Source organism: Petromyzon marinus, chromosome 19 (assembly GCF_048934315.1).
Source record: "Petromyzon marinus isolate PM22_M1 ecotype Great Lakes invasive population chromosome 19, UKy_Petmar_22M1.pri1.0, whole genome shotgun sequence".
In the NCBI taxonomy this organism is placed as follows: Eukaryota; Metazoa; Chordata; class Hyperoartia; order Petromyzontiformes; family Petromyzontidae; genus Petromyzon; species Petromyzon marinus.
The window spans coordinates 6,078,824-6,092,418 of NC_133685.1; the positions used below are offsets into that span (position 1 = coordinate 6,078,824).

The 13,595-nt window shown below is 44.4% G+C and overlaps 1 protein-coding gene across 4 annotated transcripts in view; it reads left to right on the forward strand.

Moving 5' to 3' along the window:
• Positions 1-13,595, forward strand: part of LOC116943889 (calcitonin gene-related peptide type 1 receptor-like) — a 158,332-nt gene that overhangs the window by 124,180 nt on the left and 20,557 nt on the right. For all 4 annotated transcript variants that reach the window (XM_076068096.1, XM_032957214.2, XM_032957213.2 and 1 more), the window contains exons 9-10: positions 1,571-1,631; positions 6,835-6,901. In XM_076068096.1, coding sequence (XP_075924211.1) covers positions 1,571-1,631; positions 6,835-6,901 — 128 coding nt within the window. The remainder of the gene's footprint in view (positions 1-1,570; positions 1,632-6,834; positions 6,902-13,595) is intronic.

The window sequence follows — 13,595 nt, forward strand, 5'->3', positions numbered from 1 at the left end:
CAGGGGTGGCAGTATCCATACATCTAAAGGTGTGGGACAGGGGTGGCAGTATCCATACATCTAAAGGTGTGGTGTGGGACAGGGGTGGCAGTATCCATACATCTAAAGGTGTGGGATAGGGGTGGCAGTATCCATACATCTAAAGGTGTGGGACGGGGGGGGTGGCAGTATCCATACATCTAAAGGTGTGGGACAGGGGTGGCAGCATCCATACATCTAAAGGTGTGGGACAGGGGGGGTGGCAGTATCCATACATCTAAAGGTGTGGGACGGGGGGGTGGCAGTATCCATACATCTAAAGGTGTGGTGTGGGACGGGGGGAGGTGGCAGCATCCATACATCTAAAGGTGTGGTGTGGGACGGGGGGGGGTGGCAGCATCCATACATCTAAAGGTGTGGGACGGGGGGGTGGCAGTATCCATACATCTAAAGGTGTGGGACGGGGGGGGTCCCGGGTCCCGAGCCGTTCAAATGCGTGAGCTGACTTGTGTCAACATGGGACTTTTTGCCAGCATCAAAAGTATGAAAAAATATAAATAGATCCAGTTTTGTAGCTGCTCACTCCGTGCTATTAATGCATTGTCTTTGTAATATTCATCTTTTGGGGTTCTCTAGTCTGACACTGGTGAGACAAGGCCCTCAAGACGGCTGTCTCTGGTGTAGACCAAGCAGTTTCAAAGACAATGCATATATTATAAGGGCATGTTTGCATATTCACCACAAGTACACGCGCTTAATGCAGACTTGATTCCTCGCAAAAGGTTTCTCTTTGGTGTTTGAACATCTTAAGAACTCCTGTTTTATTTCCAGATTGGGTAAAACCTATTCTTATTTCATCAAATCGTGTTAATATATCCGCGCGACGTATTGCAGGGTGATTTTCCCCTCCTTTATTTTTGACCGCTGTGTACTGTATGCGTGTATGTATGCTTTTTGTGTTCAGTTATTTGTCCTTCCCCGGCACCCCCGATTAGCACGGTTGGCTGCGTGTGGTGCGAAAGGAGTTCAGCGTACAGGAAGGTCTCCAGGAGTACGCCGGTTCGGAGCACGCGGTCCCCGCTCATCTGCGAACGACCCCGATTTGTAAACTCGTACTTTCGCTACACGCACGGGCGGGAAGCGAGGATTCAAATCGCCCGCCGCCGTGACGTGAACGTGTATCTTGATGCCGTGTAACCGTATCGCCCGCGCAAGTAAACGAGTCCCAAAAAAAATTATCTAGTCTGGTAATCTAGTGTTAATAATAGAGTGTTAATGATAATAATCCAGTGATCTATCTGACCTGGATGCTAGCGATGATTAGTGAATAATTTACTGTACAGTGCTGTACTTTATTAAACATTTATGTACATTTATATACATTAAATATACACTCTTACATTTTGTACGCTACACTCGTTTCGGCGAACCCCCAATTTAAGCTAATTCATGCTTGCGCGGGGGTATACGGAACCTAACCCCCCCGCATACTCTGAGACCTTACTTTAGATACATACGGCCGACTTGCGTTCATAACCGCACGATCCGTTGCAGGGTGATTGTCTGTTTCTCTTGCCCACTGTGTCTGCAGTTTTCCCATTGGTCCCTGCCGTCATACACGCCGTGGCGAGATCCGTCTATTACAACGACAAGTAAGAGATGCGTCTGTTATAACGACAAGTAAGAGATCCGTCTGTTATAATGACAAGTAAGAGATCCGTCTGTTATAATGACAATACGAGATCCGTCTGTTATAACGACAATAAGAGATCCGTCTGTTATAACGACAATAAGAGATCCGTCAGTTATAACGACAAGTAAGAGATCCGTCTGTTATAATGACAATAAGAGATCCGTCTGTTATAACGACAATAAGAGATCCGTCTGTTATAATGACAAGTAAGAGATCCGTCTGTTATAACGACAAGTAAGAGATGCGTCTGTTATAATGACAAGTAAGAGATCCGTCTGTTATAATGACAAGTAAGAGATCCGTCTGTTATAATGACAAGAAAGAGATCCGTCTGTTATAACGACAATAAGAGATGCGTCTGTTATAACGACAAGTAAGAGAGCCGTCTGTTATAATGACAAGTAAGAGATCCGTCTGTTATAATGACAAGTAAGAGATCCGTCTGTTATAACAAGTAAGAGATCCGTCTGTTATAACGACAAGTAAGAGATCCGTCTGTTATAACGACAAGTAAGAGATCCGTCTGTTATAACGACAAGTAAGAGATCCGTCTGTTATAATGACAAGTAAGAGATGCGTCTGTTATAATGACAAGTAAGAGATCCGTCTGTTATAATAACAAGTAAGAGATCCGTCTGTTATAATGACAAGTAAGAGATCCGTCTGTTATAACGACAAGTAAGAGATACGTCTGTTATAACGACAAGTAAGAGGTCCGTCTGTTATAACGACAATAAGAGATCCGTCTGTTATAATGACAAGTAAGAGATCCGTCTGTTATAACGACAAGTAAGAGGTCCGTCTGTTATAACGACAAGTAAGAGATCCGTCTGTTACAATGACAAGTAAGAGATCCGTCTGTTATAATGACAAGTAAGAGATCCGTCTGTTATAACGACAAGTAAGAGATACGTCTGTTATAACGACAAGTAAGAGGTCCGTCTGTTATAACGACAATAAGAGATCCGTCTGTTATAATGACAAGTAAGAGATCCGTCTGTTATAACGACAAGTAAGAGGTCCGTCTGTTATAACGACAAGTAAGAGATCCGTCTGTTACAATGACAAGTAAGAGATCCGTCTGTTACAATGACAAGTAAGAGATCCGTCTGTTATAATGACAAGTAAGAGATGCGTCTGTTATAATGACAAGTAAGAGATGCGTCTGTTATAACGACAGGTAAGAGATCCGTCTGTTATAATGACAAGTAAGAGATCTGTCTGTTATAACGACATGTAAGATATCTGTCTGTTATAACGACAAGTAAGAGATCCGTCTGTTATAATGACAAGTAAGAGATCCGTCTGTTACAATGACAAGCAAGAGATCCGTCTGTTATAATGACAAGTAAGAGATCCGTCTGTTATAATGACAAGTAAGAGATCAGTCTGTTACAATGACAAGTAAGAGATCCGTCTGTTATAACGACAATAAGAGATCCGTCTGTTATAATGACAAGTAAGAGATGCGTCTGTTATAACGACAAGTAAGAGATCCGTCTGTTACAACGACAAGTAAGAGATCCGTCTGTTATAATGACAAGTAAGAGATATGTCTGTTATTATGACAAGTAAGAGATCCGTCTGTTATAACGACAGGTAAGAGATCCGTCTGTTATAACGACAATAAGAGATCCGTCTATTACAACGACAAGTAAGAGATCCGTCTGTTACAATGACAAGTAAGAGATCCGTCTGTTACAATGACAAGTAAGAGATGCATCTGTTATAACGACAAGTAAGAGATATGTCTGTTATAACGACAAGTAAGAGATCCGTCTGTTATAACGACAAGTAAGAGATCCGTCTGTTATAACGACATGTAAGAGATCCGTCTGATATAACGACAAGTAAGAGATCCGTCTGTTACAATGACAAGTAAGAGATCCGTCTGTTATAACGACAGGTAAGAGATCCGTCTGTTATAATGACAAGTAAGAGATCCGTCTGTTATAACGACAGGTAAGAGATCCGTCTGTTATAATGACAAGTAAGAGATGCGTCTGTTATAACGACAGGTAAGAGATCCGTCTGTTATAATGACAAGTAAGAGATCCGTCTGTTATAATGACAAGTAAGAGATCCGTCTGTTACAATGACAAGTAAGAGATGCGTCTGTTATAATGACAAGTAAGAGATCCGTCTGTTATAACGACAATAAGAGATCCGTCTGTTATAATGACAAGTAAGAGATGCGTCTGTTATAACGACAAGTAAGAGATCCGTCTGTTACAACGACAAGTAAGAGATCCGTCTGTTATAATGACAAGTAAGAGATATGTCTGTTATTATGACAAGTAAGAGATCCGTCTGTTATAACGACAGGTAAGAGATCCGTCTGTTATAACGACAATAAGAGATCCGTCTATTACAACGACAAGTAAGAGATCCGTCTGTTACAATGACAAGTAAGAGATCCGTCTGTTACAATGACAAGTAAGAGATGCGTCTGTTATAACGACAAGTAAGAGATATGTCTGTTATAACGACAAGTAAGAGATCCGTCTGTTATAACGACAAGTAAGAGATCCGTCTGTTATAACGACATGTAAGAGATCCGTCTGATATAACGACAAGTAAGAGATCCGTCTGTTACAATGACAAGTAAGAGATCCGTCTGTTATAACGACAGGTAAGAGATCCGTCTGTTATAATGACAAGTAAGAGATCCGTCTGTTATAACGACAGGTAAGAGATCCGTCTGTTATAATGACAAGTAAGAGATGCGTCTGTTATAACGACAGGTAAGAGATCCGTCTGTTATAATGACAAGTAAGAGATCCGTCTGTTATAATGACAAGTAAGAGATCCGTCTGTTACAATGACAAGTAAGAGATGCGTCTGTTATAATGACAAGTAAGAGATCCGTCTGTTACAATGACAAGTAAGAGATCCGTCTGTTATAACGACATGTAAGAGATCCGTCTGTTATAATGACAAGTAAGAGATGCGTCTGTTATAACGACATGTAAGAGATCCGTCTGTTACAATGACAAGTAAGAGATCCGTCTGATATAACGACAAGTAAGAGATCCGTCTGTTATAATGACAAGTAAGAGATCCGTCTGTTACAATGACAAGTAAGAGATCCGTCTGTTATAACGACAGGTAAGAGATCCGTCTGTTATAATGACAAGTAAGAGATCCGTCTGTTATAACGACAGGTAAGAGATCCGTCTGTTATAATGACAAGTAAGAGATCCGTCTGTTATAATGACAAGTAAGAGATCCGTCTGTTACAATGACAAGTAAGAGATGCGTCTGTTATAATGACAAGTAAGAGATCCGTCTGTTACAATGACAAGTAAGAGATCCGTCAGTTATAAGGATAAGAAAGAGATATGTCTGTTATAATGACAAGTAAGAGATCCGTCTGTTACAATGACAAGTAAGAGATCCGTCAGTTATAAAGATAAGAAAGAGATATGTCTGTTATAATGACAAGTAAGAGATGGGTCTGTTATAACGACAAGTAAGAGATCCGTCTGTTACAATGACAAGTAAGAGATGCGTCTGTTATAATGACAAGTAAGAGATCCGTCTGTTACAATGACAAGTAAGAGATATGTCTGTTATAATGACAAGTAAGAGATCCGTCTGTTACAATGACAAGTAAGAGATCCGTCAGTTATAAGGATAAGAAAGAGATATGTCCTTCGCAACGACAATTAAGATATCTGTCTGTTATAACGACAAGAGATCCATCTGTTATGACGACATGAGGTCCGTCTGTTATAACGACATGAGGTCCATCTGTTATAATGGCATCAGGTCCGTCTGTTATAACGACATCAGATCCGTCTGTTATAACGACATGAGATCCGTCTGTTATAACGTCATCAGATCCGTCTGTTATAACGACATCAGATCCGTCTGTTATAACGACATCAGATCCGTCTGTTATAACGACATCAGGCCCGTCTGTTATAACGACATCACATCCGTCTGTTATAACGACATCAAATTCGTCTGTCATAACGACAAGAGATCCGTCTGTTATAACGACATCAGATCCGTCTGTTATAACGACATCAGATCCGTCCGTTATAACGGCATCAGATCCGTCTGTTATAACGACATGAGATCCGTCTGTTATAACGACATCAGATCCGTCTGTTATAACGACAAGAGATCCGTCTGTTATAACGACAAGAGATCCATCTGTTATAACGACAAGAGATCCGTCTGTTATAACAGCAAGTACGAGTGCTGGCTCCCCACGGCACTCCGCTGCCCGCCACCCGCCAGGTGCCACCTTATTCCTCGTGACGTTGGGGAACCCCCAAACCCTCCCAGATTCGCCGAGCTACAAGCCACCCAATTGCGCCTAATGTATAGTACTATGTGTGATGCAATTTTGACAATTGTGCTGCGGTTATTTTGAAAGATTGCGGCTGTTGTCATTTGTGTCTGATTGTTACCGGGAGCAGTAGTGTAGCAGTTAGTCGCGCTGCACTACGAAACCCGGTGTCCCGAGTTTGATTCCCACTCACGGCCAACGCCAGTGAAGATTATCTGAACATGTCCTGGGCCTCCTCTCTATGTCGACTCAGCCTCACATGAGTACTTGGTGCGGTGTGTAAACATCCCCAGTCATCTCAGTCATTTAACCCATAACACCTAGTCCTGAACAAGTACTGTGGTGACATCATCATCACTTAGTGGCGAACAGTGGCTGTTGTTGTTGTTGTTGTGTGTGTGTTCGTGCATGTGTAGTCGTGAGCGAAGTGGTAATTTACTCCTAATTACTACCTCATTACTTTTTTTTTTATCCAAAATCGTAATAAACTAAAACCAAACAATTGAGAAGAGAGGTGGCACAGTGGTTAGCGCACTACGCTTCGAACCGAGTGACAGTGAGTTCGATGCTAGGCGGGGAGCTAAAATTGGTGGCGATTGTCTGAACCGGCCCTGGGTCTCCTCTTGGTCACCTCAGCCTTAAATGAGTTTCTTGGTGCAGTGTGTAAACAAAAGCACTCGGGCGACAAAGGTTGTCGGGTGTCGTGCTGGCAACCCCACCCCATCGTGCACCGCGCCGCCCTTCATAGGTGCTTGGTTATAGCAGTCCCATCAACCTGTGTAGGCTGCACGGGGTGAGGGTGTGACCTTTGCCTGCACGTAACTTTAACTTTCATGTACGCGTGTGTCGCTATGTTTTACAGATGTTGGATCAGCTCCGAAACCTACTTGCTGTACATTATACACGCGCCCTACATCATCGCGCTGCTGGTGAGTAATGCACCGCTCATCGCCGCTCTCTCCGACAGCCTTCACTCCATTTACTGTGCCCGGCTCCCGTTCCCTGCCGCCGAATATTTCGCCCCGGAATAAAATAAAAAATTCCCGGCAGCTGTTCGGCGGCGATGGCGGTGGCTCACTCGGATCTCAGGCGTTGCCGAGCTGAGCGATCCGCTCTGGGTGATTTTAAATACCCCACGATGATACCCCCCACCCCCCCCCTTCTGACCAGTCTTATACAGACTGGTGCAACACGGGTCTGAGACCCCCGAGTTTGTCCCCGTGCGGTTTTTAACGTCACCTAAAAGCGATGTCACGGGCCTGTGTTGTTGTGTCATAAAATCCTAACAAAAATAAATAAATATGAAAAAATCAATACCCCACGATGCACACAATGGCATTACATTGACAGGCAGAAAGAGGGACACGTGGACTAAAGGCATTATTCAAAGTGAGCTTTGGGGCAGGACGCGTCGCCCGTAGGGATAGTGGGTGGCGGACAAGATTAATGATGGAGCGGCAGCCAAGAAATGGAACGCGTCCGAGAGGGGCGTTCTACCGAAAGGGATGGAGCAATTAAATTGTTTTCTGCTCCCATCATATTGGGCTTGTTGCATCGCAGAACCGCGAGAGAAAATTAATTGTGAGGAAGCCACGTGCTTCTAAATCTTTCCTCAGAGCTGCTTTTTTGTGTTTAGTTTGTTGTCCTTCCCCCGCACCTCCGATGAGCACACGGTTGGCTACGTACGGTGCGAAAGAAGTTCAACATTCATACATGGGGACGACTTGGGGAATTCTTCATCCAGCGGTGGATTACTCATGGCTGATAATGTCGATGACCTCACGATAGCAGCACTTGAAAAACTGCATTGGCGCTACCGACTGTCTCTATGATTAAACTAAACTATTTTAAACTAATAAACTATTTTTATTTTACAAGGTAAGGCCCACTGAACTATATATCTTTTTTCAGAAGCAACCTGGGCACAATTGATCGCCCAATGAAGTGGCTTATCATGTCGAAATTTCTAACAGCCAAATAATCTAATCGCATGTTTCTAAATGTGGAGGGAAAACCCGGATAAAAATCCGCATAACCACGGGGAGAGAGACATGCAAATATACAGGCCTTGCCAAAGTCGGGATCGAACCCAGGACCTCCTGTATACCAGGCGAGATAGTTAACATCTCCCAGCCAACGTGGAATCAAGCTCTAGAATACCCTAGAACTGGACGCAGTGAGACATTTGAGACGCTGGCATTGCTCTTGCCGTGTATCCCCATGGCAGCCTTCCCCCCCAACTCCCCAGGCCTCGGCCTTCGGCCCGTCATGGGCATAGATAATTTAACTTCAAGTTTTCCATTCTGTACCTAGCCAAAACATTTGCTGAATACAAATCAGAGTCCGGAGATGGGGAGAGAGGGAAAGAGAAAAAAAGAGAGTCGAATACTGGCTGCTCGCATAGGACAAGAAGGAGCATTTTCCGTGGCAATTTTTCTAAATCGCGGAAGCCTTGACGCCACGGCACTTTGTCAAAATTGGCCACGGCTGCTGTTATGACAAAGCACCGCGTCTCTTGTCGGCTGCCGACTGAGACTCTGGGGGCTATGTTGAACCTGCTCTCCTCCTCCCGTCTGACCCCGTTAGTGGCCAGGCCGAGAGGCTGGCGGTGCTCCACTGTGGAAGGAGAAGCCGCGGGGAGAGTTGTCAGTGACACACAAAGACAAATATCCCCCATATAGCTTTTGAGAGACCGTCGGGGCAAGTGCTGTCAGCGAGCGCCTATTAAGGCCGGCATGGTACACAGGGGGAGACGGCAGATGGCCAGCACCATACCGGGCTGCTTTGTCTCGTCACCGCTGATGTTTGCACACCGCGCTCGGTACTCATTTACGGCTGAGTGGACCTATAGAAAGCCCAGAACCGGTTCAGATATTCGTCGCTGATATTGATCGAGAGAGGGAATCAAACTCGCGCGTCGCCGGGTTCACAGCGCAGCGTGCTACCCACTAACGCTACCCTTCCCGCATAGACGCACTCAGGTAGGCAGGCACACTCACACACACATGGTGGTTTGGTGGTGGTTGTGGGAGGTGGTCGGGGGGGTGCAGCTGCCAAGTAAAAGCGGTGCAGAGGGTGGGCCTCCTCAGAGCAGAGGCAAAGTTGTCGGGGGTAGTGTTGCGACGATATGGCGATACTTCGACGTATCGGGAGAGCCGAAAAAATCGTGCTCACATTTATGTTAAAACTAAAAACTATTTTATTTTTTTCAGCAGGTCAGGCCCCCACTGGGCTATATAGCTCTTTTTCTCCAGCGACCTGGCTAGCACAAATGATAGCTCAACAAAGTGGCTTATCGTGTGGAAATTTATAGTGGCCAAATTTTAAATGTGGAGGGAAAGAACGGGAGGACCCGGAGGAAATTCCACACCTACGATCCGCGCGGTTGCCTACATGCGGTGCGAATCGCAGTTAAACATACATACACACAGAAACATGACTTCAGAGTATTTGGCTGCTATAAATTTCCAAATGATAAGCCACTTTATTGAGCTATCATTTTTGGCCAGGTGATTTCTGCAAAAGAGCTACATAGCTCAGTGGTAAAAAAAAATCAATACTGATAGTCCTCGACTGCTTACACCCGACTTAGGAACACCCACACTTACCAACCAGCTTCCATGAAATATATACAGGTAGTCCCCGACTTACGATGGTCCGACTTTACGATGGCGATAGCGATATGAAAAAATTGTTAAATATTTTTTAATTTTGCGCGGCAGGCAAACGCAGCAGCGTACGAGGTACGATACTGTAACTTTATCATCGCCATCCTCCTCTTCCAACAACTAAGTTAATGTGGCCATCAACAACCTAACATCGTTCAAGTATGCAGACGATGGACAGAATCTTGGTGAGTACAATAGAATATGATACGTTACGATACGTTCAATGCATGTATGATACATAGCTTTAGCCATTTTATTTTAGGGTTACCACGATACGATACATACGTTCAATGCATGTTAAAAGTTTTCATAGCAGATAGGATTGCTTCCTGATAAAACTTTCTATGAAATTGCAGTTCATATAGGTAGGCTAAGAATTTACCTTGTTTTTTACTTTAAATTTTACTGTACAGTACAGTATTGTAATTATTAAATACATACAGTATACAGTTTATACAGTACGGTACTGTAAATTGCTCTGTTTTGCTAAATTATCACCATTCTTTAAGACTCCTGGGAAGGCTAGGCCATTTTCGACTTACGATATTTTCGGCTTACGATGGGGTCATCGTAACGCATCTCCATCGTAAGTCGGGGACTACCTGGATTTTAGAACATTGACTCACACTTACAAATTGAACGCGCCACTATTTTGTTGAGCTGAGCGATCCTCCGCGAGATTGAATGATTCAGCCTCGTGCTGGGAGTGAGTATTTGTGTGGACATTTAAATATACATTCGATGGCTGTGTACCGACTTCCGAACCGTTGGACTTACGAACGGGCTCCAGGAAAGAATCGTGTTCGTAAGTCGAGGACGGTCCGACTTACGGAGGGGCCTCTGTCACAAATTTTGTTCGTAGGTCGAGGACGGTCAGACTCACTGACGCACCTCTGCAACCAATTTTGTTCGTAAGTTGAGAACTCCCCGCCGTTTAAATCAAAGCTCGGTATATGTCCCCATTTTTTTTTTATCAAATGACAAATGCCTCGCTGTGGTCAGAATTGTAAACAGGTCGAGCTTTTGTGCATTGAATTTGTGCTTTTGCAAATTGTTGTTCTAGGAGTTGTTGTATATGCCGGGGTTTGAAAATTTGATGACAATAATAAAATTTAAATGAAATTTGGAAAAATGCGTAATTATACGAAATGATGGTAATTATGTAATTATGTGCACAAATTATGCTAATTCAAGAGATAATCGTATTAATTTATGCGGGTGTATGCGATTATGCTAATGCAGCCGTTATGATAATTAGGCCCTGCCTCGCTGACGAGGGTCCTATCATCAATCGGATAAGACAATTAGTCGTATGAAGTTATGCAGGTGTGCTGTAAGTACGCCAGGTTAAACTCGGCTTCGTTGCCTAGGTTCGTATTATCGATTGGTATAATACAATTATTCTCGCTTTAACATTTACTCATTATGTATTAGTGTGTTTATGTCAGGTTTTCCAAATTCAAATCTCAACGCAGGATACAGTTCTTATAAATAAGATGATTATGCATGAACTCAGGAAAGAAACACTCAAACACTTCTTTGTTAAGCAATTTTAATTTATAAACAAAACCTTAACACTCTTATATGCGATTCCCGTGCTTGAAATTGTCAACACAGTACTCCAGGAGATGTTCTCCTCATTGATCCATACGTTTAACCCTCAATGGTCGTTTGTTAACTGGGTAACAGAACAATCGATTATCCCTCAGATTACGTGAGCATACACGGCGAGAGGAAAAGTCATTAAAAATTCATGCAACCATAGTCATACGAAGGGCAATAAAGAAACATGTCCCGAAGGCAAGAATAGTTATCAATTAATTCGTTTGTAAGATTATGCAATTAAAAAGAAAGAAAAAAAACGAACTAAAATGCTTCTAAATGACCGTATCCACGTAACTCGACGGGCAGCAATGTTCTTCACGATCAGTTGATATTTAATGCACCACCTTGGAATGGCAACCCTTCTTGAAACACAAAGATACTTTTTGGAACAATCTTATTTGTCCCGATATGCATGCTGTGTGTCTTCTTTGCCACTTGTTCAATTCTTTGCGTAAAGCAGACGTCGGGCGATGCGTTGTGAGGGTGTGGGGGATGGTCATACAAACGGCTTCGTTGCTTTTTCTTGCTCGGGGCGTCGGCTTAGCTGCCCTTCCGCTGGCAGATGCAGGCTCCTTCCACCGCTGGAGTAGCTGCATCGGCACGTTGCTTGTCCTTGAAGATGCTCGATCACGCTCGCCGCTGGTCCGCTGACAGCAGCAGGCTCCTTCCACCGCTGGAGTAGCTGCATCGGCACGTTGCTTGTCCTTGAAGATGCTCGATCGCGCTCGCCGCTGGTCCGCTGACACTCTTGTTCATGGGCGGCTGGTCAGGCTCTTTCCCCTGCTGGATGAGCCGAGTCGGCACCACGCCTGTCCGCTGGCAGCTGGCACCCTTGCTTGTTTGCGCTGGTTGCGCTGGTTGCGCTGGTTGCGCTGGTTGCGCTGGTTGCGCTGGTTGCGCTGGTTGCGCTGGTTGCACGCTCTCTCCTGCTGCGTGCTCTCCCGCAGTGGACGATTGCTTTCGTCGCTCGTCACTCTTTCTCTCGGGCTGCAGCTGCTGCTGGGAGCTGGCACTCGATGTAGAATAAAACTATTTAGGCGATACTTCGTCTTTCAGCTCTGAACTCACACTCGGTGACACATCGCTACTCTGCAGGCCTCGCCATCCTCGGAGCCTGCCGCTTTCCGCCCTCTTCTGTCGCTCGCCGAGCTGTCCCTTGTCGAGATGATGGTCGCCGTCTTCTGCCGCTGGATGCTGCTTAAATGCTGTCGTGTCTCTCTTTTTATGCCAAAATTTCTCCCTCTGGCTCGCCTCTTCACAAAGGACGGGATCTTTCTTTGATCTCGCTCTGTGTTGTGGGGGATGGATTGTTGTGTGTCCGTGTGTTATTTATTGAGGTAATATGAGTTTCATCAAGGCATGGTTCCCTGTCGCCTTCCTCAAGCCATCTGTGTCTTTCCCTGGCCTGATCACCGTCGTGGGACACATGCTTTCACGGCAATGACATAGTCATTCCCTTCGCTCTGAGTGTTACATTCTTTGCATTCCCGTGCTGCGGGAAGACAAAGACGGCCGGGAGGCTCCTTTCCTATGGAACACAGTATATCGTGGCTGTGTAAGCTTGACCTATTTCGCCTCATTTCCTCTGGACAACCCTCGGTTCAATACTGCATAAATATCATTTGGTCTATGTTTCCTAAGACCTGCGATTCATTGTCATCACGACACATTTCCTAGGGTTTATTAATTTTCGTCCCCCCGTCTGTATCCGGGGATCGGTGCTGTTATGCTTGAGTTATTATTTACTTTAATTTTTTTTTGTCTTGAGTTTTAAAGGTAAGTTTCTTGACTGTTGGAATTCATATTCCTTGGTTTTTGTAAGGTCATGTAACGGCAAGATGTAATATAATTTAAGGTGAATAACGTTAGCATTAATATTATGCGTGACCCGCTATGTGGATTGTAGTGTGGTTTTTTTTGTCCTTCTGCTAATTAAAACTTGTCTGCCCGGTTTTCGTCTGATGTGTGTTTGTTCTATTGTTTGTGGTGATGAGATGTCTCCTCAAGGCCTGGCCCCTTCCTTCGCGGGGGGAGGCATGTGTGTGTCTTTTTTTTACTTTATGACTGGCCCTTTCCGTTGGTGGGAGGGTGTCATTATCCTTGCGAGAGTGACAAGACAGCTGCTCGAAAAGGGGGGGCGGGTTCGTTTGTTTGTGGTCCCAGCGACCCCGCGAGTGATTAAAAAAAATATCGGCAAAGTCATTATTAATATTAAAAAAATGGAAAAGGGCCTATATACAACAGAGTAAATTGACGCCGCCGTTTATCGTGGGTGCCACCATTATTTAATTATTTCAATGCAACTGCCGAGCGCGTGCGATACGAGCGTTATGCGTTTTGTCATCATTAG